General features: G+C 40.2%; 1 protein-coding gene across 1 annotated transcript; it reads left to right on the forward strand.

The window, feature by feature from the left end:
* Positions 1-1,752: 1,752 nt before the first annotated feature.
* Positions 1,753-27,274, forward strand: LIPM (lipase family member M). The gene is made up of 9 exons (XM_068961404.1): positions 1,753-1,899; positions 9,581-9,698; positions 17,003-17,201; positions 18,208-18,317; positions 19,628-19,764; positions 19,895-20,041; positions 22,903-22,974; positions 24,362-24,433; positions 27,014-27,274. The coding sequence occupies exons 1-9, from the start codon at positions 1,753-1,755 to the stop codon at positions 27,272-27,274; spliced, it is 1,263 nt and encodes a 420-aa protein (XP_068817505.1).
* Positions 27,275-27,984: the final 710 nt, after the last annotated feature.

A 27,984-nucleotide genomic window follows, 5' to 3' on the forward strand; every position in this document is an offset into this window, starting at 1 on the left:
TCTCTTAAATTAGGTCAAAGCATACTCTTAGCACACATCAGATCTTTCGTGGTGGAGATGTTGAGATTGGTCCAAATAAGAGCTGCAAGCTCGTCTCCTCATGTCTATGCCAGGCAGCCCAGAGTGGGTGAGGCTGAAAGTGTGGGTGGGCATTTACTCACAGACTCACCATTCCTGTTCTAGCTTTAGTTCCTTCACCAACCACATTCCAAAAGTCTCTCGTTTAGTGTGGCTGCTGGTACCTCAGTTCTGAAGACTTGATGTCAAAGCAAAGAAATATTTTACTTTAAATAGTATTTTTTCCTAAATTCTAACACATTCTTTACTTACAATGACAGTAAGACTATTCTCCTGCTTTGCTTAAATATTAGTTGGGAAAGGCTTTACTCAAACAGTTGGCTGAACTGGGACATTTAGTCCATGAAAGTAACTAGGCTGCAACTCGCTTTAGTTATTGCAGATGATTTAATTACCAGGTATCCATCAAATTAATCTCTCAGCTATTAACTAGTGATTACAACCCTAAATAAAACCCATCATCTATTTAGCTAAGCGAGCTAGAAATGACCTAAACATGGAGGATTCAGTCTTTCAATCAATGTTTTTACCCATCACTGAAAATAGAAAATATCTTAAAATTTTTTCCGCATTTTAAGTAAAAATGCTTATCACTACATTGACCTTCAACCAAAGGACAGTGATCACTAAAGCCCTAGAATGTGACTATAAATTAGGGTTATAATTTCTGCAGACTTCATGTCTTTCTACTTAACAAAAGAAAGGTAAGATAAGAAATAGGAAAAAGTTCATTTGTACCTTTTTTTCAGTTTCCACTTATAAGTGATATCATATACTTGTCTTATCTATGAAACAGAAATAGCCTTACAGATGTAGAAAATAAAACTTTGGTTACTAAGAGATAAAGGGAGAGAAATTGGAATATTCATATTAACATATACACATTAGTATACATAAATATTAAATAGATAACTAATAAGGGCCTACTGTATAACACAGGGAATTCTACTCAATACTCCGTAATGACCAATATGGGGGGAAAAATCTTAAAAAGAGGAGATATATGTATGTGTATAACAGATCCACTTGCTGTACATCTGAAACTAACACACTATAAATCAACTTTATTCCAGTAAAAAAATTTTTTGAAGAACTAGGTAAAAAGAAAGTGACACTTCCTTCCTGTGTTCATACTGGCTTCCCTCATGGCTCAGTGGTAAAGAATCTGCCTGCAGTGCAGAAGACCTGGGTTCGATCCCTGGTTTGGGAAGATCCCCTGGAGGAGGGCATGGCAACCCACTCCAGTATTCTTGCCTGGAGAATCTCCATGGACAGAGGAGCTTGGCAGGCTGTAGTCCATGGGGTCAAAAAGAGTCAGACACGACGGAGTGGCTAAGCACAACAAGGTTCATATTACCTGATGGTGAACAGAGATTTTTATGGGTTGTATCAAATGCACTTAATTGCAGGTTGCATCAGAGAAAGTTCTTTCTACACACCAATTCACGTAATGGAATGGGAGGAGCCAGATAGTATTGGGACATTCTAAATGGTGTTTCCATTCTACTTTATGTTCCTTCGTTACTATCAACCAAGCTTATTTAATATGCTTTGGAATTTGGAGAAGAAATTATAGTTGGCAAACATGTGAAAGAGTTTTTAAACCTAGAGGTTCTTCTGACTTTAGAATCAGTTGTTATATTACCAGGAAGAGATAAATGCAGGTGTTGGAACATGCCAAAAATCTTGTCAAGAGAATGGATTGTTTCATACAGAAACGAGATGTGGCTTCTGATCCTGGTGGCGCATTTGTTCCAGAGAAATGTGAATTCAGGACCTATGCCGACTATCACTGTGGACCCAGAAGCATTCATGAATATTGTAAGTTGAGATTTTCCATGTCTGGGGGGAAAGGAAGTACCTTAAATGCTTGTTGCTTACAACTGTGTATTATCTGCATTGTATATCATATTTATATGTGGTGGTGATTTTTGCAAGTTGAGCATAGTTTTAAATTAACATATTGTCCTGAAAAAAAAAAACACTAAGCTGGGTGTGAGTGGATATGGGTTCACCTCGAACAGTTTCAGTAAATTCAGGCAAATAATAATCCCTTTGAGCTTCAAACACAATTTAACTTTTTCTTGAATTCTTAGCTTCATCCTATGAACAGTTAAATCATTGCAGCATCTTGGGTCAAGCTCAGAGCTATGATTATTTCCATATCATCTGTGCTAATTGTATTCCTCTTCTACTTTTTCCAATATTAGAAAGATGTTATACCTCCTTTCTTACTCTCAGGACAGCCCCTTTTAGTAGCATTTTGTGCCATTCTAATCTATTTAATCCTAGTTTGAACTGGTAAATCTGTTGACTGGCAGTAAAAGGACCCTTATAAATGATAGAGAGGCCTTCCTGTCGGTAAAATTCATGAATGATGTGACCTCTCTAGGCATCTCACAGAATGTTTTTTTGGCTTCTGCTCACATTCTTAGCTGAATTTTAATAACATTCATGATATAGTAATACTTATCCCACAGCAGACATTGTGATGAAAGCTGAAAAGATATTATTTCATCTTCACTGTCGTATGCTATAGATATGACCAAATCAAAGAACTGAGATGAAAGAAGTTAAGCAACTCAAATCAGGCCACATCCCTGGTAGGTGGTAGAACTAGAATTCAAATCTAGGCCTGCCTGAACACACAACTCATAATTGTAACCACTTTGCAACAAATCCTCCCAGGGAAGAAGAGGCTGCCTCCAGCTGAATAACATGATTCTCTGTAATGTTCATGCTCCATAGCTTTATCATAGACTTAATATACCTTTATACATATTTAAGATGCTTTTTACAGAAACTTCCTTGAATGAATTCTAAAACTCTAAATAGGCTATTGAAATATTCTGAATCTACACACATGCAAATACTGGGAATGGGTTGCCATTTCCTTCTCCAGGGGACCTTCCCCACCTAGGGATCAAACTCCCATTTCGTACATTGCAGATGGATTCTTTACCACTGAGCCGTCGGGGAAGCCATATAAATTAGTACTCTGCAGCACTTCTATTCTACTTCACTTAATTTATATGAGAGATTATAAGGATTTTCTATCTTACTTTGCCTCTCATGTACAATTCTCCATGCAGAGTCCAATGTAATGGATTTTAGTCTTAGGGCTCCTGAAGCCCGAGCGTTGTGTAGGTGCTGGGCACACCCAGTGGGTGAGGCCCAGGGAGATTGGCTATATCTACACTCTTCACTCCACAACCCAGAAGAATCTGTATGGGAACTTCTAAGGGCCAGAAGGATGTCTCCTAAAGATGTGGCTCAGTGGTAAACAATATGCCTGTCAATGCAGAAGACACTGTAACACAGGTTCAATTCCTGTATCGGAAAGATCCCCTGGAGAAGGAAATGGCTACCCACTCCAGTGTTCTTGCCTGGAAAATGTCCTGGACAGAGGAGCCTGGCAGGCTACAGTTCATAGGGTTGTAAATAATGGGACATGACTAAGTGTCTGAGCATATACACACACTAATTCATAAGGATATAATTTATCCTATATTTTGGTATATAACTTGCCTCACTCAAGTATTCTTCCAGCTAGTGTTAATTGAGCATCTGTTAGGCCTCAATATTGGGCTAAGCACCAAAGTTAGAGAGATCTAAGCATATCAAAGCCCTGAGTTCATGGAGTTAACAATCCAGCAGAGAAGACAGACACTCAATTATTAACCACAAGAGCAGTGAAATCAAAAAAGAAAATATACAATAGAGAAATTAAGAATGTTTTTCTGAAGAAAGATTTCTTAACCTGAATTCTGAAAGATGAATAGGAGTTACTTGAAGGGGTAGGAGAGATTTTTAATTACAGTAGTAGCTAATGCTCATTAAGTCCCTACTATGTACTAGTCAATCTTGTTGGTGTCATATGTGAATTATCTTTTTACATTCTTTGCAGTAATCCCACAGAATGCAAACTATTGCAAGCGCATGTGTGGGTGCTCATGTGTCTTTGAGATCCTACAGGCTGTAGCCTTCCAGGCTCCTCTATCCATGGGATTGTCCCAGCAAGAAAATGGAGTGGATTTCCATTTCCTCCACTAGGGGATATCTTCCTGACTCAGGGATCAAATCTGCATCTCCTGCATCTCCTGCACTGCAGGCAGATTCTTTATCACCGAGGCACCCGGGAAGCCGGAATAAACTATTGGTGTACCTAATTTATGAACAAAGAAACTGAGCAATAGGGACAGGTTGACTAAATTTCCTAAAATCACACAGTTTACGTATTAGTGCAAGAGTCAGGATTTAAAACCTCAAGCGTTGGGACCCCACAGCCTTTCTCTTAACTTCTATGCCCTTTTATCCTATATACTACACTGGCCACTTTGCACTTGACTTTCTCCTCTCCTGTTCCTTTAAAACCAGCAGCTAATAGGAATAATTCCCTCCTTCTCTGAGTAATGACAATGGTCAGAAACTGAGGATACTTAGGAGATTTGGCAGCTTTATATTTTACCAATGCATTGGAATTGCCTGTTTCCTAACCTGAAGTGGGTCAGGAATATTTAAGTGCCCCAAATATTTCTGACATATGCTCAAGTTTTGGAATAAGTGTTCTTGTCCAGTGGTTCTCAAATGTTAGAATGCATCAGAATTTCCTAAGAGATGTGCTAAGACCCAAATTCCTGGACCCTATCCTCGGAGTTTCCAATGCAATAGGTTTGACTGGAAACTGATCATTTTGTGTTTCTACCAATTGTCCAAGTGATGCTATGCTCTTGGCTCAAGGCTACATTTTAAAAACTATCCTTCCAGTTCAATCTCCACATAGTGTTCAGTTCAGTTGCTCAGTCATGTCCCAGTCTTTGCGACTCCATGAATTGCAGCACGCCAGGCCTCCCTGTCCATCACCAACTCCCAGAGTTAACTCAGACTCACATCCATTGAGTTGGTAATGCCATCCAGCCGTCTTATCCTCTGTTGTCCCCTTCTCCTCCTGTCCCCAATCCCTCCCAGCATCAGAGTCTTTTCCAATGAGTCAACTCTTCTCATGAGGTGGCCAAAGTTATGGAGTTTCACTTTAGCATCATTCCTTCCAAAGAAATCCCAGGGCTGATCTCCTTCAGAATGGACTGGTTGGATCTCCTTGCAGTCCAAGGGACCCTCAAGAGTCTTCTCCAACACCACAGTTCAAAGGCCTCAATTCTCTGGCCCTCAGCTTTCTTCACAGTCCAACTCTCACATCCATACATGACCACAGGAAAAACCATAGCCTTAACTAGACAGACCTTTGTTGGCAAAGTAATGTCTCTGCTATCTAGTTTGGTCATAACTTTTCTTCCTGGGAGTAAGCATCTTTTAATTTCATGGCTGCAGTCACCATCTGCAGTGATTTTGGAGTCCAAAAAAATGAAGTCTGACACCATTTCCACTGTTTCCCCATCTATTTGCCATGAAGTGATGGGACCAGATGCCATGATCTTCATTTTCTGAATGTTGAGTTTTAAGCCAACATTTTCCCTCTCCTCTTTCACTTTCACCAAGAGGCTTTTTAGTTCCTCTTCACTTTCTGCCATAAGGGTGGTGTCATCTGTATATCTGAGGTTATTGATATTTCTCCTGGCAATCTCAATTCCCGCTTATGCTTCTTCCAGCCCACCGTTTCTAAGGATGTACTCTGCATAGAATTTAAATAAGCAGGGTGACAATATACAGCCTTGACGAACTCTTTTTCCTATTTGGAACCAGTCTGTTGTTCCATGTCCAGTCCTAACTCTTGCTTCCTGACCTGCATACAGATTTCTCAAGAGGCAGGTCAGGTGGTCTGGTATTCTTATCTCTTTCAGAATTTTCCACAGTTTCTTGTGATCCACACAGTCAAAGGCTTTGGCATTGTCAATAAAGCAAAAATAGATGTTTTTCTGGAACTCTCTTGCTTTTCCCATGATCCAGCAGATGTTGGCAATTTGATCTCTGGTTCCTCCGCCTTTTCTAAAACCAGCTTGAACATCTGAAAGTTCACAGTTCATGTATTGCTGAAGCCTGGCTTGGAGAATTTTGAGTAGTACTTTACTAGCATGTGAGATGAGTGCAATTGTGCGGTAGTTTGAGCATTCTTTGGCATTGCCTTTCTTTGAGATTGATATGAAAACTGACCTTTTCCAGTCCTGTGGCCACTGGTGAGTTTTCCAAATTTATTGGCATATTGAGTGCAGCACTTTCACAGCATCATCTTTCAGAATTTGAAGTAGCTCAACTGGAATTCCATCACCTCCACTAGCTTTGTTTGTAGTGATGCTTTCTAAGGCCCACTTGACTTTACATCAGGATGTCTGGCGCTAGATGAGTGATCACACCATCGTGATTACCTGGGTCATAAAGATCTTTTTTGTACAGTTCTTCTGTGTATTCTTGCCACCTCTTCTTAATATCTTCTGCTTCTGTTAGGTCCATACCATACAAGACGGTAGGTAAGAGGGTAGGTGTTGCAAGAGGGCATCAGAAGGCAGACACACTGAAACCATACTCACAGAAAACTAGCCAATCTGATCACACTAGGACCACAGCCTGGTCTAACTCAATGAAACTAAGCCATGCCCATGGGGCCACCCAAGACGGGAAGGTCATGGTGGAGCGGTCTGAAGAATGTGGTCCACTGGAGAAGGAAATGGCAAACCACCTCAGTATTCTTGCCTTGAGAACCCCATGAACAGTAGGAAAAGGCAAAATGATAGGATACTGAAAGAGGAACTCCCCAGGTCATTAGGGCCCCAATATGCTACTGGAGATCAGTGGAGAAATAACTCCAGAAAGAATGAAGGGATGGAGCCAAAGCAAAAACAATACCCAGTTATGGATGTGACTGATGATAGAAGCAAGGTCCGATGCTGTAAAGAGCAATATTGCATAGGAACCTGGAATGTCAGGTCCATGAATCAAGGCAAATTGGAAGTGGCAAGAGTCAAACAAGAGATGGCAAGAGTGAACGTCGACATTCTGGGACTCAGTGAACTAAAATGGACTGGAATGGGTGAATTTAACTCAGATGACCATTACATCTACTACTGCGGGCAGGAATCCCTCAAAAGAAATGGAGTAGCCATCATGGTCAACAAAAGAGTCTGAAATGCAGTACTTGGATGCAATCTCAAAAACGATAGAATGATCTCTGTTCGTCTCCAAGGCAAACCATTCAATATCATGGTAGTCCAAATCTATGCCCTGCCAGGGTCCAGCCCTGGTGGATCCAGGGTAATTCGAAGGGGGGACAGCGTGGCAAAGAAAAACTTACCTATTTAGAAATATAAAGAGAGATTAGAAAAAATTGTATAGTGAGAAAATTAGTGGAGAAAAAAGTCTGAATAACTTGGTTTACATTGGAAAACAAATAAAGTTCCAAGACAAGAAACTTGCACCATCTACGTTAGGCCACCAGCGCCCACTTGAATAGTGGAGGGTGCCCCACCTTGGGCTCCCTCTTGCGTATGTCTTAGAAGCCAGGGAAAGTAAGTAGACTCGGAGAGACTCCACGCCCCAGATGGGAATTCAGCCTGAAAAGGAGAGTGAGGGAGAGGGAGAAAGAGAGAGAGAGAGAGATTCGACACGGAGGAAACCAGTCTTTCCAGTGACTGGCCCATCCTTTATTGTCCGGGAAAGCTTTTTATACTTTTGGTTGTACATAGAGATCAATGGATAATACAAAATTATGCAGCATCAGTAGCCCTGACTCTTATTGAGACCAGGCTTTCTCTCTGTATACCTAGCTGTATACACAAGTTTTAGGTGATTTACATCATCTTCTGGCCAGAAGGCCAATTAACATTTTACGGCCCTTCTCTGATAAGGGTCTGTCAACCAGAGAAATTATTTGCCTTAATAGTGTTGTTCTTCCCAAAGTCTGGTGCCACTCTCAGAAAGCACTAAATAAAGTTACATTCTTACATACCAAGGACACAACAATTTATAAGAAAGAAAGAGGAGTACAGTGATTGATAACAAAGAGAAAGTTCATTAGCTCAAAAGTCTAGTGTTGCTAACATCAAAACTACTATATTCCTTTTTTCTATATCCCAATTACATTGATTAATATCCTTCAGGTGCCTAAAAGATAAAGTATATGGAGGCCTGGCAGCAAACACTAACTCAACAAAGAAACCCTTCACCAAACTAATTCTTAGCTCTAAAAGGCTCTATATTTTTAAGATGTTTTAAGCTTCATGCCTCTCACGGTTGGGGGCTGTAAACAATCACAAGTTGTAAAAGTCTCCAACTGTCAGGCAAGTTAGAGAGCCATCAGAGGGATTTGAGCTGAAACATTCCTTTCATATGCAGGAGACCAGTTGGAGCTCTAAGTTAACTTTTTCCAGAGAAAGGTGGTCGGGGATAGCCCCCTGTAATGTCAGAAGAGTATAGTATAGCAGACAGTAAACGGACAGATTTTGGTTTCGGGGTAGATGCTCAGGCAGAGGACCCCTCGAGACCTGACTCGCCTTGCTTGTCAGGTCTCTCCGCATGACCTTGTCATGGGTGGGATCTATGCCCCAACCAGTAACGCTGAAGAAGCTGAAGTTGAACGGTTCTATGAAGACCTACAAGACCTTTTATAACTAACACCCAAAAAAGATGTCCTTTTCATTATAGGGGACTGGAATGCAAAAGTAGGAAGTCAAGAAACACCTGGAGTAACGGGCAAATTTGGCCTTGGAATGTGGAATGAAGCAGGGCAAAGACTAATAGAGTTTTGCCAAGAAAATGCGCTGGTCATAGCAAACACCTCTTCCTACAACACAAGAGAAGACTCTACATATGGACATCACCATATGGTCAACACCAAAATCAGATTGATTATATTCTTTGCAGCCAAAGATGGAGAAGCTCTATACAGTCAGCAAAAACAAGACCAGGAGCTGACTGTGGCTCAGATCATGAACTCCTTATTACCAAATTCAGACTCAAATTGAAGAAAGTAGGGAAAACCACTCACCTATTCAGGTATGACCTAAATCAAATCCGTTATGATTATTCAGTGGAAGTGAGAAATAGATTTAAGGAACTAGATCTGATAGATAGAGTGCCTGATGAACTATGGATGGAGATTCGTGACATTGTACAGGAGACAGGGATCAAGACCATCCCCATGGAAAAGAAATGCAAAAAAGCAAAACGTCTGTCTGAGGAGGCCTTACAAATAGCTCTGAAAAGAAGAGAAGTAAAAAACAAAGGAGAAAAGTAAAGATATAAGCATCTGAATGCTGAGTTCCAAAGAATAGCAAGAAGAAATAAGAAAGCTTTCCTCAGTGATCAATGCAAAGAAATAGAGGAAAACAACAGAATGGGAAAGACTAGAGATCTCCACATTAAAGATAAAGAAAATGAGAACTGGAGAGCGTTTACTTTAAAAAAAAAAAATAACCTAATTAGCTAGTGAGAAGCAAGGAATTTCTTGTCTATTTCTTCCATGCTCAAGAAATCTACTTTTTACTTTATAATCATTGAGAACATAACCATACAGAACTGAACTAAAAAAAATTTTTTTTTGCTTTTTCTGTAGAGTGAAATCATCCAACATAAAGGTTATCCTTGTGAGGAGTATGAAGTCTTAACAGAAGATGGATATATCCTTTCTGTTAACAGGATTCCTCAAGGCCTCGTGCAACTTAATAAGACAGGTATGATTTCCCCTATATTATCCCAACATCACAGTCTTCCCTACAGTAAAGAATTCCTTGTGATTTGAGTATGTGGAAAGAAACATGGATTTTTGGTACAGACTGGTCCCATTATGCCAGCCAGAATGTGGCTTCAGCTCCTTCTTAATTCCCGTCACCAGTGTCCCACTCCCAATTATCTCAAATAAACAGTGAGGTATGGTTATTGTTGTTGTTGTTGTTGTTGTTGGCTGTGCTGAGCACACAGGCTTTCTCTACTTGCAGCACACAGGTTTAGTTGCCCCTCAGCTTGTGGGATCTTAGTTCCCTGACCAGGGATTGAATCCACATCCCCTGCATTGGAAGGGGAATTCTTAATCACTGGACCACTAGCGAAGTCTCTAAACATAGCATTTGCTTTTCAAAAAACACCTTCAGGAAAAGCTTATTTTTTATCTCTTCTAGTAATTAATTCATTCCCCCCAATCCCTCCTATATAGATATTCTAGAATATCCCCTGATGATCTCTTAAACAGATCACTGTAAACCTTGCTCACAAAGAATATGAACTCCAACATGGCATCTGATATCCACCCTAGCACATATATTCCCCATCCAGATAGTCTTATAAGTATCCTGTAAATATTTCAGATGTTGCTTAGCTTTTCACTAGTCTTTTAAAGAACTGAGCACTATATGTATATTTTAAGGTTTTGGTACATGTTTCCATTGCTCTTACAATCCCTGTTTTTTAATAATGATTTTCAGCCACTGTTTGGCTTTTAAGAAATTCACCTTCATTACTAATTAAAGTATACCCATCCTTCAGCTATGTTTGGCTCTATTCCTTTTAAAAGGCTAGAGCTATATTTACAGCAGCAACTACATTATCTGTCATGAGTGCTGCTGCTGCTGCTAAGTCACTTCAGTCGTGTCCAACTCTGTGCGACCCCACAGATGGCAGCCCACCAGGCTCCCCCGTCTCTGGGATTCTCCAGGCAAGAGCACTGGAGTGGGTTGCCATTTCCTTCTCCAATGCATGAAAGTGAAAAGTGAAAGTGAAGTTGCTCCGTCACATCCGACTCTTAGCGACCCCATGGACTGCAGCCTACCAGGCTCCTCCATCCATAGGATTTTCCAGGCAAGAGTACTGGAGTGGGGTGCCATTGCCTTAGTACAGATAATGTAATTTCTTACTGTCTTCTTTCATATACCAGGTACAATGCTGAATTCATTTACATTAATGCCATTTAGCTTTCATAATAATCTGAAGAAACTGCCAGTCACAGAGGTTAAATTACCTCGAGAATCTCTGCTAGTACTTGCTAGTATGTTGCAAAACCTGCACTCAAATTAAGATTCCTCTCTTAACTAGGACCAGAAAATGCTGAATGAATGCTATTTGGCTTTGGTATAAAGAAGCTTCAGGGTTCTATTTTACTCTAATTTACATTTGTACAGCTTTTTCAAACAATATATTTTCATTTTATTTTATCTTTCTCTTCGGAGTATAATTATTTTATAATGTTGTTACTTTCTGCTGTACAAGGAAGTGAATCAGCTTGATGTATACATACATTCCCACCCTCTTGGACTTCCCTTCCTCCCTACCCCAGTCCTAGGTCATCAAGGAGTACCAAGCTGAGCTCCCGGTACTATAAAGCAGGTTCCCACTAGCTATCTGTTTTACACATGGTGGGAGCCTGGCGAGCTAAGTCCACACGGTCACACAAAGTCGAACACGACTGAGCAGCTAAGCACAGCACACAGCACAATGTGTATATATCAAGCCTAATCTCAAAATTCATCCCACCCCCTCCTTCCCCCTCCCCCATGTCCACGTATCAATTCTCTAAGTCTGTATCTCTCTCTATTCCTGACCTGCAAATAGATATATCTGTACCATTTTTCTAGATCCCACATATATGCATTGTGAAGTGAAAGTCTCTCAGTCCTGTCTGACTCTTTGTGACCCCATGGACTATACAGTCCATGGAATTCTCCAGGCCAGAATACTGGAGTGGGTAGCCTTTCCCTTCTCCAGGGGATCTTTCCAAGAGATTGAACCCAGGTCTCCCATATTGCAGATTCTTTACCAGCTGAGCCACAAGGGAAGCCCACATATGTACATTGTTATATGATATTTGATTTTCTCTGACTTACTTCACTCTGCATGACAGACTCTAGGTCCATCCACATCTCAACAAATGACCCAATTCTGTTTCTTTTTATGACTAATATTCTATTGTGTATATATACCACACCATCTCTATCCATTCCTCTCTTGATGGACATTTAGGTTGCCTCCACATCCTGGCTATTGTAAATAGTACTTCAATGAACTTTGGGGTACACGTGTCTTTTTAAATTTTGGTTTTCTACTGGAGAGGGTGTGGCAAAAAGGGAACTCTTACGTCAGTGGTTTTGAACTTACAGTTCTCTCTCTGGACCGCAGTTCCATCAGATACCCATGCAGTTTGCTCTGGCCTCTCTTTCAGCTCTTTTGCCATGCTATTCCTAACCAGTCTGTTCAAAATAACAAACCCTTGCCAACTATGGAGATCTGGCCCTTTATCCTGATTACTTTTCCTTACAGCCCTTAACACCATTGATATGATAGATAGTCTCTCAAATGTTTATTAACTGTCTCTTCCAACCAGGATGTAAACTCAGCAAGAAACTTTATCAGTTTTGTTCAAGGGTATAACCAGTGCCTAAAATAGTGCCAAGCACATGGCAGGCGCCAACTATATGTGGAATGAATGAATGAATATTTTATAAATAAATGAATAGCCTGGAGATAGAAAGAACTTTTTCACTAAGCCCCACGAATCCTAGAGGGAAAGCAAGCCACAGTTCTTCCAAGCAATCAGGAGCCTTTCATAAGCTTGAGGGGTTACCTGCAGCACCTATTCATGGATGGAGTTTGTTTTCTTAAATACTGTTTATTTAGACTGTTCCCTCATTGCCCAGGCAATTGGAGTTCAAGGTGAAAGTGAAAGTCACTCAGTCATGTCCGACTCTTTGCGACTCCGTGGACTACATAGTACATGGAATTCTCCAGGCCACAATACTGGAGTGGGCGGCCGTTTCCTTCTCCAGGGGATCTTCCCACGCCAGAGATCGAATCCAGGTCTCCCGCGTTGCAGGCTGATTCCTTACCAACTGAGCTATCGGGTGCAGAATACTCCCCTCTAGTGGCTGATGTTGTTCCTGCAGCTTCCATTGGCCTCTTCAAGGAAGAACTCTCCCAGCAATGACGGAGAAGGATTTCTCACCATCTCTTCAAAAAGAGAGCCGATAAAATTCATAGTGAAACAACTGAAAGGTGTCTATAAGTTTGTGACAAAAGCCTTTTTAAAATTTTATTTTCTCAAATAATCATTGTTAGCTTCAAATATTTACATCAAGAGGTAACATAGGCTGGGCCGTCTTCAGAAACGATAGATCTTTAAGTAGCCCTTACACACTCACCTGCTAGCTATAATTTAAATGAAAGCCCATGACTCAAGGGGATATTTGAAATGAAATAAATCATTTCTAAGCCAATTCATTCACTAGGTGAACCATAAGTACAAAGCGTACTGCTAAGGAGGACCAAGCTGGCCTCAATCATGGGAAATGTCCTTAGCGTTCCAAAGAGGAGCACTGATTCTCCTTGATTTGATCACCTCATGTTAAGGTCATCTCCTTGAAGGTTAAGAGGATGAACTCAAGGACCAGACATAAAGGAAAGCCTAAAATAATTCTGAGTTCCTTTATCCTGGCCTTGCAGTAGCAGCCCTCGCGTTCTCTCTCCAGAAGGATAAAATGAGGGAAATGGCATTCATGAAGACTGCCCAGATGCTGAATGAGTTTGCTCTAGAAAGGCCTTTGTCTTATACGGAGGCTCTGAATATGGAGTGAGTATGGACTCAGTTCACTGATAAGAACTCAGTTTACTGAATGACAAGAGCTACTATCTTTTAAGAAGTCAGGCATTTCCATTTTGGCAATATTTAACAGCAATGATGACCTTGCTAAGGTGCTGTCTGCTGTTTTTCTACCATAAAGTTCATATTCTTCACTCTGGAATTCATAAATAATTTGTGAGGAGATATTTTCAAGACAAGTAAATATCCTATATCTCTTCAAACTTGTACCCACTAGTTTTAGCATCCATGGATGAATTTATAACACCATCCAAGTTTCCATATTCCCTGGTGGCTCACACAGTAAAGAATCTGCCTGCAATGCAGGAAACCTGGGTTAGATCCCTGGGTCAGGAAGATCCCTGGAGAAAGGAATGGCAACCCACTTCAGTATTCTCGCCTGGAGAATTCCATGAACAGATGAGCCTGGCAGGCTACAGTCCAGAGAGTCACAAAGGCCGGACACAAATGAATGACACTTTCACACACATGCTGTAACTAAGAGTTTTTTTCTTCCATAGTTACTTGTTTATTTTTTTGTTGGTGTCAATGTTAACTCATACATTTTCAATTTATTCAGTGGGATGTAATTTATATCATCATTATTTATTTTGATGTTAAAACTTTCACATGTTTAACAGTTGAAATTCCTTCAAGTTGGCTTGCCAGTCCTCTTGATATGAAAGACCTATAATAATTAAGCCATTAAGTGTATGGTGTGTGGGTGTATACATATGTGTGTGTGTGTATAAATATCATAATATTTATAATTATATAAGTGTATGTTTATGTATTATTTATATAGTAAATATATATAGCCTGATGAACTATGGAATGAGGTTCGTGACATTGTACAGGAGACAGGGATCAAGACCATCCCCATGGAAAAGAAATGCAAAAAAGCAAAATGGCTGTCTGGGGAGGCCTTACAAATAGCTGTGAAAAGAAGAGAAGTGAAAAGCAAAGGAGAAAAGGAAAGATATAAACATCTGAATGCAGAGTTCCAAAGAATAGCAAGAAGAGATAAGAAAGCCTTCTTCAGTGATCAATGCAAAGAAATAGAGGAAAACAACAGAATGGGAAAGACTAGAGATCTCTTCAAGAAAATTAGAGATACCAAAGGAACATTTCATGCAAAGATGGGCTCGATAAAGGACAGAAATGGTATGGACCTAAGAAAAGCAGAAGATATTAAGAAGAGGTGGCAAGAATACACAGAAGAACTGTACAAAAAAGATCTTCACGACCCAGATAATCACGATGGTGTGATCACTCATCTAGAGCCAGACATCCTGGGATGTGAAGTCAAGTGGGCCTTAGAAAGCATCACTACGAACAAAGCTAGAGGAGGTGATGGAATTCCAGTTGAGCTATTTCAAATCCTGAAAGATGATGCTGTGAAAGTGCTGCCCTCAATATGCCAACGAATTTGGAAAACTCACCAGTGGCCACAGGACTGGAAAAGATCAGTTTTCATACCAATCCCAAAGAAAGGCAATGCCAAATAATGCTCAAACTACCACACAATTGCACTCATCTCATATGCTAGTAAAGTAATGCTCAAAATTCTCCAAGCCAGGCTTCAACAATATGTGAACTGTGCACTTCCTGATGTTCAAGCTGGTTTTAGAAAAGGCAGAGGAACCAGAGATCAAATTGCCAACATCCGCTGGATCATCAAAAAAGCAAGAGAGTTCCAGAAAAACATCTATTTCTGCTTTATTGACTATGCCAAAGCCTTTGACTATGTGGATCGCAAGAAACTGTGGAAAATTCTGAGAGAGATGGGAATACCAGACCGCCTAACCTGCCTCTTGAGAAATCTGTATGCAGGTCAGGAAGCAACAGTTAGAACTGGACATGGAACAACAGACTGGTTCCAAATAGGAAAAAGAGTTCGTCAAGGCTGTATATTGTCACCCTGCTTATTTAACTTCTATGCAGAGTACATCATGAGAAACGCTGGGCTGGAAGAAACACAGGCTGGAATCAAGATTGCCGGGAGAAATATCAATCACCTCAGATATGCAGATGACACCACCCTTATGGCAGAAAGTGAAGAGGAGCTAAAAAGCCTCTTGATGAAAGTGAAAGAGGAGATTGAAAAAGTTGGCTTAAAGCTCGACATTCAGAAAATGAAGATCATGGCATCTGGTCCCATCACTTCATGACAAATAGATGGGGAAACAGTGGAAACAGTGGCTGACTTTATTTTTTTCGGCTCCAAAATCACTGCAGATGGTGACTGCAGCCATGAAATTAAAAGACGCTTACTCCTTGGAAGAAAAGTTATGACCAACCTAGATAGCATATTGAAAAGCAAACATTACTTTGCCAACTAAGGTCCGTCTAGTCAAGGCTATGATTTTTCCAGTGGTCATGTATGGGTGTGAGAGTTGGACTGTGAAGAAGGCTGAGCATCAAAGAATTGATGGTTTTGAACTGTGGTGTTGGAGAAGACTCTTGAGAGTCCCTTGGACTGCAAGGAGATCCAACCAGTCCATTCTGAAGATCAGCCCTGGGATTTCTTTGGAAGGAATGATGCTAAAGCTGACACTCCAGTACTTTGGCCACCTCATGCGAAGAGTTGACTCATTGGAAAAGACTCTGATGCTGGGAGGGATTGGGGGCAGGAGGAGAAGGGGATGACAGAGGATGAGATGGGTGGATGGCATCACGGACTCGATGGACGTGAGTCTGAGTGAACTCCGGGAGTTGGTGATGGACAGGGAGGCCTGGCGTGCTGCATTTCATGGGGTCACAAAGTGTTGGACACGACTGAGTGACTGAACTGAGCTGCTTTAAGTGTATATATTAATAGTATTTCAATAATTCTATATACTTTATAATCCTAGTTTTAAATTGCATATTAATTTTATTGCTCAGTCACTAAGTCATATCTGACTCTTTACAGCCCATAGTATACATTATTGATATTATGATATTAATATGCACATATATTTATGTATAATTTTATAATATAGCTTATTAAAATATAATGACATTATTTTCTTATTTATATATGATAGTTATAATTATATATAATTAAATTAATCATTATACTATACGTTCTTCCTGGGGCACTTCCAATATCCTTTGACCCCAGGCAAGTCTAATGATAATGGTAACTACACAAAAGCAATAATAGAAGTCAAATGCTATTGATTCTTTCTCTGTGCCAGACATTCTGCCATCTGCTTCTTGTACACTATTTTACTTAATCATAACAAAAATACTATTTTCTTCATGAGGTAATCAAGGCAGAAAGGTTAAATAACTGGCCAAGGTAATCAAGTTAGCAAGCAGATGAATCGAGGTTTGAACACAGGTCTGTCTAACTTTAAACCTTCAAACGCATTAAGGGATAAGGCAGGTGCAGAACATTACATGCTGTTGAAATTCACTTTTTTGTAGGTCCCAGACCTGTGGTATTACTGCAGCATGGCCTGTTGGGAGATGCTAGCAACTGGATTTCCAACCTGCCCAACAACAGCCTGGGCTTCATTCTGGCAGATGCTGGTTTTGACGTGTGGCTGGGAAACAGCAGAGGAAACACTTGGTCTCGGAAGCACAAGACCCTCTCCATAGACCAAGATGAGTTCTGGGCTTTCAGGTATATGTAAATCTTGAGAATGAAGGTGGGCGTGGATATCTGGGAGAACTGAGTAAAGAATTAGAGCTCCTGGTATTAGGATAATTTACTTTGGTTGGCCCATCAATATCACAACACTATGTCCCCCAATTGTCATAGTTGACTAGTGATTCTCTGGGGGCAGTAAACTGAGTTCCCCAACTAGAAGGTTGGTATGGCCAGTGGGGTAAGAATGATGGTTAGTGTCAGGTGATGGAGACTGGGATGGGAGAAATGTAGGTCCATTTCCTTGTAGATGGATATCCTGGGACTGACTCTTCCCTAAGTGATGACTCCCACCCCCAGAAGAAGATGAGGACAGGCAATGTTAAAGATATAAGGAGAATGAATAAGCCTTAGGGGCCGTCAACTTGGTTACTATATCTCTCACACTCTTACAGAAGTTTTTTAATGTTTTTATTTGAATGATCTATTGATATTCAACTTGCTGTTTATCCATTTCACCAGAGAAGGGACCCTGCAGCATCTTTAATACATTTCATATAAAGAATCTGCATAGGAATTTTCTGGCAGTCCAGTCATTCAGACTTCATGCTCACACTGTGGGCAGTATGGGTTTAATCCCTGGTGGGGAACTACGATCCTGCAGGTCGCCTGGCATGGCCAAAAAAAACAAACAATCTGGTTGGCCCTATGCTATTCTGCTAGTCAAATAACAAGGACACCTCCACCAGGAGGTGGAGCTTGTGCTCACTAAATGTTGATTAAGATGGTTATTTCCCTTTGATAATATCTAGCGAAACTTAGCAGCAGCAGCAGCAGCGAAAACAGCAGTTTGCTAACAGCCCATGATCCCAGAGGCACCCACACATCATGGGTTTGAAACAAGTCCATCCTGTTGTGAGGAGCACAGTAACAAGCTGATGGATGGGACTGACAACTCAAGGGTGTTTGTAAACCCTGGAGGGCTTCTTTTGTTTGTTTCTGGTTATAATTTTTCATATAACTTTGTCTTTTCCCCTTGTAGCTATGATGAGATGGCTAGGTTTGACCTTCCTGCAGTCATGAACTTTATTTTACAGAAAACTGGCCAAGAAAAGATTTATTATGTCGGCTATTCACAGGGCACCACCATGGGTAGGTTCCAAAAAAAATCAGGTTTGTATATTCAGGAGAAATGTGAGCATATATGAGCACAGCCAGGCCAGGCATCACACACTTCTCTCAGATCTGGCTTCTTCAGGGCCATGAGATTCTGATTTCTCCCTGCCCACCCTCCTGCCCCACAACATGAAAATATCAGCTTAGACAGAGGGTATGCAGGTGCTTTTGAAATAGACACAGAATATTTCAAATATAACGGCCATGCTCTGGCTGTCTATGATAGTATTTTCCTCCTGAAGGCTCTAGAAAGATTGTCCCTTTGCAATCTGGGGTATTCGTCTCTATTTTATAAGTATGGAAACTGAGGCACAGACTGACTTTACCAATATCCCAGACCTAGTCTATGGGCAGAAATAAGAACTGGAATCCAGTTCACTGAACAACATTTCTACTAGTGTGTGTGAAAGTCGCTCCGTCATGTCTGACTCTTTGCAACCCCATGGGCTATACGGTCCATGGAATTCTCCAGGCCAGAATATTGGAGTAGGTAGCTGTTCCCTTCTCTAGGAGATCCTCCCAACCCAGGGACTGAACCCAGGTCTCCCACATTGCAGGCAGATTATTTAGCAGCTGAGCCACCAGGGAAGCCCAAGAATACTGGACTGGGTAACCTATCCCTTCTCCAGCAAATCTTCCCAACCCAGGAATTGAAGCAGGGTCTCCTGCATTGCAGGTGGATTTTTTTCCCACCTGAGCTACTGTGTTCCAATTTGGGCTCCAGAAAAGCTGGAGATCCAAGAAAACTAGCAAAACTCAGTTATCTCAATACCCATTATGTTAGAGAACATGCTTTTTATCAATAAACAAGAAAATATCTCTCATCTTTGATGTCTCTCACTATAAAGATATATGAAAAATATCTCACAAGCATCTGAGAATTTAGTAAGATCCATGAAAGTCTCCTGCAAAGTGTCTAACATATAGTTGCCTCTCAATATACATATTTTCTCAAAATCCATATTATTGGATTCAATAATTTAATAATTCACTGAGAACCTAGTAATGGGCAGCAAGTATCCTATATGTCAGAGGAAGCTCAGAGATGTGGTTGCTGCTATTGTTTTTGCCTGTCAAGGAGCTTATAATTTCTCAAGAGAGTTAGAACACACATAATTCAGTTCAGTTCAGTTCAGTTCAGTCTCTCAGTTGTGTCCATTAGCACACATAATTACTGAGCTACTAAACAACAAAACAATTACTGAAACATCTTGATAGAAGTAAAATAAGCATTTTATTCACTCTAGGATATTCAATATCCATGTTGACATATTTCTTTTTTGCAGGCTTTATTGCATTTTCCACCATGCCAGAGCTGGCTCAGAAAATAAAAATGTATTTTGCTTTAGCACCCATAGCTACTATTAAATATGCAAAAAGCCCTGGGACCAAATTTTTGCTGCTGCCAGATATGATGATCAAGGTATGTGACTCCTCAGAAAATTCCTTGCGTACGCACAAGAGTTTTCCAGCCCATTGGCTAGGAAATACACTTTTACATTAGAGACACTTCTTTTTTCCTATAATGACTATTTCATTTCATGTTTTTACAGGGATTGTTTGGCAAAAGAGAATTTCTCTACCAGACCCGGTTTCTTAGACAGTTTGTTATTTACCTTTGCGGCCAGGTGATTATGGATCAGATTTGTAGCAACATCATCTTACTCCTGGGAGGATTTAATGCAAAGAATATGAACATGGTAAGTGGCAGCCTAGTCAATTCTCAGTGTCCCAGAACAAAGCAAACAATTATTAGTCTCCCTCCTTGAGGGTGAGCTAATGCCAGGAAAGATTTAGGGAAGTGATGCTCCAAGAAACTCAGTTTTCTTCAAATCAGAATACTATGCAAAAAATACTTCAACATGGGCTGAGTCAAGTTTAACATAACAGCATGACGACACATTAACTCCATAGAATCAAGATTGAAGAGGTCTGAAAGCAGCCTTACTATAGTGAATTAACATCTGCAAAAATATGTGATTAGAACCCATAAGTCAAAAGACAAAACTGCTGTGCACCATCCATGTCTTCTTTTTACTCAGACTTTTCTGGTTTGTAGTTTAAGTCCTGTGATAGGCTGTCTGGGAGTTTCAGTTTGGCTAAGATAGCTTCCCAGGGCTTCCCAGGTGGTGTTAGTGGTAACTTGCCTGCCAATGCAGGAGATGTAAGACACACAGGTTTGGTCCCTGGGGGTCCCCTGGAGGAGGGCATGGCAACTCACTCCAGTATTCATGCTTGGAGAATCCCATAAACAGAGAAGCCTGGCAGTTTATGGCCCATAGAATTGCAAAGAGTCAGACACAACTGAAGCAACTTAGCACACACAAGGCATAGCTACCATTTGGCAAGTATGACAGTGGGTTCCCCAGGAAGCATACTCTGAGATGGAGATTCGTGTGCAGAATGATTCAGGCTGTGGCCTTGGGATAACAACACATGGGAAAGGGAAGGCAACAGGACTTGGTAGATCAAAAAAGTCCAACTGAGATGTAGCCTTAGTGGGAACCTCAGTTGACTGCCGGGAGCCAACATGAGGAATCCCACCCATGGCAAATGTTATGAGGAAGGAAGCCAGACATACGCAAAGGCGTGATCTGACTTCAGGGGTTCCCCCCGGGTTTTCCTGAACATCTACCCTCAAAAACCAGAGTCTGTCTGCCTTATTGTACTGAGCTTTCCACTCTTCTGCCTCTAAAAGGAATTAACTTAGGGCTCCAGTTAACAGTCTCCTGTATGTAAAAAGAATGTCTTGGCTTAAACCCCTTTGATAGCTTTCTAGCTTACCTGACCGGTCTGCCCAGACTTTTACAACTTGTGAATTGTTTATAGCCCCCCAACCATGAGAGGCACAAAGCTTAAAGCATCTTAAAGATACAAAGCCTTTTTCTAAAGAGCTAAAAATTATATTGGTGACGGGTTTCACTGTTGAGTCAATGACTGCTGCCAGGCCTCCATATTCTTTATCTTTTAGGCACCTGAAGGATATTAATCAATGTAATTGGGATATAGAAAAAGGAATATAGTAGTTTTGATGTTAGCAACACTAGACTTTTGAGTTAATTACTTTTCTCTTTGTTACAAATCACTGTACTCCTTTTCCTTGTTATAAATTGTTGTGTCCTTGCTATGTAAGAATGTAACTTTATTTAGTGTTTTCTGAGAGTGGCACCAGACTTTAGGAAGAGCAACACTTTTAAGACAAATAAGTCTTCTGGTTGACAAATCCTTATCAGAAAAGGGCCGTAAAATGTTAATTGGCCTTCTGGCCAGAAGATGATGTAAATCACCTAAGACTTGTATATACAACTAGGTATGCAGAGAGAAAGCCTGGTCTCGATAAGAGTCAGGGCTGCTGATGCTGCATAATTTTATATTATCCATTGATCTCTATGTAAAATCAAAAGTATATAAGGCCTTTCCGGACAAAAGAGGATGGGCAAGTCACTGGAAAGACTGGTTTCCCCTGTGTCTTCTTTTCTTACTCTATTTTCAGGCTGAATTCCCATCTGGGGCGTGGAGGCTCACCATGTATACTTACTTGCCCCAGCTTCTAAGACCCATGATAGAGGGAGCCCAAAGCGGGGCACCTTCCACTATTCGAATGGGCACCAGTGGCCTAACATAGATGGTGCAAAGCTCTTGTCCTGACGTTTTATTAGTTCTCCACGGAAACCAAGTTATTCAGCCTCTTTTCTCTACTAATTTTCCTACTATACTATTTCCTCATAATCTCTTTTTATATTTCTAAATAAATAAGTTTTTCCTCGCCATACCATCCCCACTTCGAATTACCCTGGATCCACCAGGACTGGACCCCAGCAGTTGACCCTCTAGGGATCTGTAAAGATGGGATGATCCTTCAGAACTGTCCCAAGTTAGCACGAGAGGGCTGGGTCTTTATAACCCCCACATCAAATAGTCATTTAATGCAGACAGCACCAGTCATGGGGAGATGGGCAGTGCAGCTCTCTGCAGAGGGGACAGTTCCCCAAGGACACCAGACAGCAGAGGGCTATCTGTCAACAGCTGGAGGAACATGTTTTTAATTCCTGAAGATTGTTTTGCCTTTTTTAAATCAAAAATATGATGAACAGCTATCATTTGATAAGCATTTTATTGTATGCCAGGCTATTATTCCCTATAACAACCCTATGAGACAGGTATTATCAATATTCCCACTTTACAGATTAATAACCTGACATTTAGTGGATTAAGCTATGCTCTTAATTTCTCCTAAAAATTAAACAGCAGAGGTGAGATTTGAATGCAATCTCAGTTTTTGCGTCTTTATCTTTAATTACTTTAGGAAAGCTTTTTAAAAGATAAAGTCAGATGTCTAATGAGAAGCTTTTCTCAGATGAAAAATTTAGGTGCTTGGGATAGGTTTAGGGACATTTTTTAATTATCTGCATGTGTAGTTTTCTATTTCATGGATAAATGCTGAGACTTTAATGATGTTCCCTTTTCTGAGTTTGACACCCTGAAGATTTGATCTTAACAAGGTGCAAATCTTGTGAGTTTTTCCATTCATGTCCCACAAACTACTCATACTTTGTTACAGAGCCGAGCAAATGTCTATGTTGCTCATACTCCTTCAGGAACATCTGTGCAAAATATCCTGCACTGGAGCCAGGTAAGGATGCTGAATTTGTAGTCTTTGTTTAAGGTGTTTGTGCAGTTTGTCTGGAAAAGTCAACGCTCTTCGGACAGCCCAGGAGTTGTTTCACCTTTATTCCAAGATGACACGTGATTCTGCCAATACTATTTCAACTGTGAGTTTGATCTAGAACATTGAAACTTTTCAAGATATGGGAGGAAAGGATTGGCCCTAGGACATCTTTAGTAGACTTCTGAAAATGTGAATTCAGACGGTCCAGGTGAGACCTTCTCAGTCCCTAGCCACCTTAAAGATGAGACTGGAGATAGGCTTTTCCAGCAGGACGGCATGGTCAAGTAGGAAACAAAATGCAAACGCAGGTCTAATTCCCCAAAGAGGTTTCCAGGGAAGTCCTTTGTGCTGCAGATTTCACCTGTAGCCGAGGCAGGAACGTCCTGATTAACAGTCACAGGAACTCTCTCTAGGCACAGTGTGGTGAGTTTGTTCTGCATTGGTTCAAGGAACAACGTGACTGTTAATGGTTTTTTCACATGTGAAGAAGCAACAAAACTGATATTGCTCATTAGAGATGAGACTATAGAGTGACCCCAATTGGCTGTGGGAATAAAAATGCACATAGGACAGAGAGTTAGAACCTCACCAACCTTAGATTCTCACCTATTAAAAATACCCCTGGAGAAGGGAATGCCACCCACTCCAGTATTCTTGCCTGGAGAATTCCATAGAAGAGGAGCCTGGTGGACTCTAAAGTCCATGGGGCTGCAAAAGAGCCAGACATGACTGAGCAGCTAATGTATATACATATATACTAAAAATACTACTTTGTTTTTTAAAAATGAGAGACTTTTAACTCAACAAAAAGTTGTAATAGTGATGATGACATTAATAAATCATAAATATTGGTACTGTCCATTTTTCTAATTTAGAACCTAGTCAAATTGTTCTTCAAAGTCATTGTTATATTTTAGTAGATGTGTGTGAGAGCAGGAGAAAGAGAGAGAGAAGAGTGGGGAGAGGCATTTTATCATCAAAATCAAAGACTTCTAAACTGGATTAAGTGTTGGTGATCTTCTTCCAGAGTCACTACATTGCACAATTGTACGGGTTACTCTCCCACTGTAGGTTTGTGCAGGATATCCACCTACATAGACTATGATGGGAATACACTTCCCGGGGTTGTATAATATGGAGGTCAAGTTCTATAGCCCATTTTTCTTCCTGAAGGACCTTATTCTTGTCTTTACAGTCTCCTGAAGATTATCCTGAAGTTGAATGGAAAGCAGCTTCAGGCTTTGTTCTCTGCTTCCCTCATAACTGCAGATTTGGCAGCAGTTTCCACCCTTCCTCCCATCTTTATCCCTTAACACATTTGAATGCCATCTAAATTTTTGTTTCCTTTTAGGCAATGAATTCTGGGGAACTCCGGGCATTTGACTGGGGCAGTGAGACCAAAAATCTGGAAAAAGGAAATCAGGTGAGAAAATCGAATACCATCTGCTGAAAACATATCCTTTTGAAATGCATGAGAGAAAAGTTATCCTGGCAGTTTATTCTAGAAATGGAGATAAAGTACAAGAAATCAAGTAGAATAGAATACTACTCAGCCATAAAAAAAAGAATGTAATAATGCCATTTGCAGCAATATGGATGGACCCAGAGATTATCACACTAAGTGAAGCATGTCAGAAAAAGAAAGAAAAATACCATATGTTATCACTTATATGTGGCATCTAAAATATGACACGAATGAACTTATCTACAAAACAAACCTACAGACAAAGAGAACAACAGACTTGTGGTTGCCAGGGCAGAGGGGTTAGGAGAGGGATTGACCTGAAGTTTGGGATTAGCAAATGCAAACTATTATATATAGGATAGATAAACAACAGCATCCTACTGTATAGCACAGAGGACTCTATTCAATATCTGGTGAATATAATTGAAAAGATAATGAGAAAGAATATATATCTGAATCATTTTGCTGTACAGCAGAAATTAACACGACATTGTCAGTCAACTATGTGCATGGCATAAAATAAATTCTTAAAAAAGAATTCAAGTAGAAAGTAATTAGTTCTGGTTCAACTTCATTTAGGAATGAGAAAATTTAAAGCTTTGACAAGAGACTTTTAGAAGTTAAAAAAAACTGTTATAATGCTTAGGGGAACTTTTCTGGTGATGCTGCCTCTGTGAACAAGGGACTGGGCCTCTTAGGAGCAAGACTGGGTAGACAGTGAAGGGAAGGGTGTAGTCTGGTGGCTGCTAGAAAGATCTTTCAAGATTTAAAAACAACAATGACAACAGAAAAAAAATGACGATGGCAGGAGTGAGGCTGGTTCATGGTACAATAAAAGGAGTATTAATAACAAGTGAGAATTACTGCATTAGTTGGGCCTCTACCCTACAAAATTGTGTAATGATGGCTAGACTGCTTTAATTCTTCAGGCCTCAATCTGTTTCTCTTTAAAATGAAAATTATTGGACGAAGTAACTTTTAAGAATTCTCCCTGGTTACACTTTTAATGAATCTGTAATCTACAAGTGAAAAATATGAAAAAATATTACCCAAGAAAATGTGTGTGTGGTCAGTGCTATGGACTAAAATTTAAAGTAAAAGTAATGGGCATCAAACTTTTCTGAGCATAAAATCTTCACTGAAGTTTATTGGTTAGCTCGTATATGAATGTAAACAGATATTGACCACGCAAACACAAAGCTGGAGGGAGCAGAATACACACACAGGTGAATCTCTTGAGAGTCTCACATCATACTTACCATCCATTTTTCTGTTACAGTCTAGATATAAAAGTCTAGGAAACTGGAGAGGCCACCGCAGTGCCACTGAAGAGCAAACTCTCAATTACGAGTATCAGCTATATATTTTTAGATCCTTCTTGTTTCCTAAAATATATCTTTAGAGAAAGCATACCAGTTCCAAGGTATATTTAATTAATCAATATTTAAGGTCATGAGTTAGAAAGTGAAGCATGCAAAATAGGTGACAGAAAATGTCATGGAAAGAAAAACACACATACCAAAAGGTATTATTACACAAAAAGATATCACAGAAGCACACAGCCTTAGAGCCAGTCCTGATATTCAGTTCAATCTTTTCACCTGTTAGATGAGAAAAACATATTATAGGTTCCATAGACTATTACAGCCTTTCACATCTAGTTACTCTTTAAAAAGTGGATCTGACCTCAAACGTGGATGAAGACCATATACATATGTCTTATTACAACTCACAGTATCAGATGCTGTACCTTCAAATTCTTAAAAGCCACAAAGAGAAATAAAGACTCCCAGGATTGGAGTCCTGGGTCCAGGGTGGATTTTCTGAAAAGTGGGCGTGGACATTTCTGTTGAGAGTTCTCATTGTTTATTAACATCAAGGGCTCTCAGCCAGCCAAACTGATCTGGTAGTTCTGTTTGAATAAGAGAAGATCTCAAGAACTAGGAACCCTAGATATCCTTTCTCTGGGTGATGGGCGACTAGAGCAGGGATCTAATTCTCACCACTTCTGGGTTCAAACTCCCTAAGTTTCTGTGCCATTGGCTTCCCCACGTTTCTGGAGACACAGAACAGAAAACCCCTGTAGACAGCCAAGTCCTTCTAGGTAGGTTCCATCCTCTTGCCTTTCTCTGTAGACTCTCTTCAATCTGACCTCACGAAATGTTGTGAAATTATCTTTGAAAAAAACAGGAGTATTATCTTTTAAAGGCAATGTATATATTAAATATTTACTAATAGGAAGGGAAAGAATTGAACATGCAGTGCCAAAGGGGCTAGCTGATGTTTTCACTGAGATGTTTTCTCATTTAACTTGGTAAATTGTTCCAGGCATCACCCACGTTTTGCAGACGAAGAAACCGAGGTTAAATGAGCTTAAGCAGGAGTTGGAGTGGAAACTCTTAATGAAGTTTTGAGTGGCTCCAGTGCCCATGCACTTTTCATCACAACACAGAGCACATTTACTGTGTTTATTAGAAAAGTAGATTATGAGTTTGGAAGTCCAAATGTTGTACAGTTAAAAACGATTTTTTTCTCTAGCCAACTCCTGTAAGGTACAGAGTTAGAGACATGACAGTTCCTACGGCAATGTGGACCGGGGGTCAGGACTGGCTTTCAAATCCGGAGGATGTGAGAACACTGCTCTCCGAGGTGACCAACCTCATCTACCATAAGAACATTCCTGAATGGGCTCACGTGGATTTCATCTGGGGTCTGGATGCTCCTCACCGTATGTACAATGAAATCGTACATCTGATGAAACAGGAAGAAGTTCCCTTTCCTGGGGAGCTATCAGTGTAAGCTTGTGAAGCATCTGTTACTAACTAGTCTTAGGAAAAACCTTATGAATGACAGGGCCAAGAATGAAAGATGTTAAAGATTTTCAGCATTGGAAACCCACCATATTAGTAAAAGGGAGGGCAGACATTAGGGTTAGGATTGTATTCATTCCTTCAGATTTTTTGCATTTGAGGCTAAAACTGACATTTAATTTTTTCAGTTAATTGAACTACTCATTGGGTAAACACAGTTTTCATGTACTATTGTGTATTCTGTCATCTTGAAAGGTAGGTTTTAGCTGACAGCTAGGAATTATCTAGTCATTCTTTACATCATTCAAATAAACTTCCCTAAAACTTTTGTTCATGTCTATGAGCCATATTTTTGGAGCAATAAAGTAAAATGATGAACTGGAGTCAGAGGTCTTGAATCTCCAGATGGTTGCTGAATTTGAAAAAATAAGCTAGATGTTTTTACTTTATTGCTACTGAGACATAACACTACCTCGGGAAGCCAAATTGCTTTAACAGAAAAAGAAAAATCAATGACCTACTGGCTACAAATGTCCAGCCCAGTTTTCTGCCTTCAAAAGTTAAATACCAGGAAGAAAGTTTTTAAAATATCATGAACATAATACAACATTATGTTTTGATCTTAACAGAGGTACTGTTATTAGACAATCATACCCAGTTCAGTTCAGTTCAGTTCAGTTGCTCAGTTGTGTCCGACTC

The sequence above is a fragment of the Capricornis sumatraensis genome, chromosome 23 (assembly GCF_032405125.1).
Source record: "Capricornis sumatraensis isolate serow.1 chromosome 23, serow.2, whole genome shotgun sequence".
Taxonomy (NCBI): Eukaryota; Metazoa; Chordata; class Mammalia; order Artiodactyla; family Bovidae; genus Capricornis; species Capricornis sumatraensis.

What these genes read in the sequence shown, in the direction of transcription:
- LIPM (XM_068961404.1), top strand. Translation starts at nt 1,753, where the DNA reads ATGCCAAAAATCTTGTCAAGAGAATGGATTGTTTCATACAGAAACGAG. An exon ending in GATGAGTTCTGGGCTTTCAG is followed by an intron (nt 17,202 to 18,207) that starts GTATATGTAAAT and finishes TTCCCCTTGTAG; the next exon opens with CTATGATGAGATGGCTAGGT. An exon ending in ATATCCTGCACTGGAGCCAG is followed by an intron (nt 22,975 to 24,361) that starts GTAAGGATGCTG and finishes GTTTCCTTTTAG; the next exon opens with GCAATGAATTCTGGGGAACT.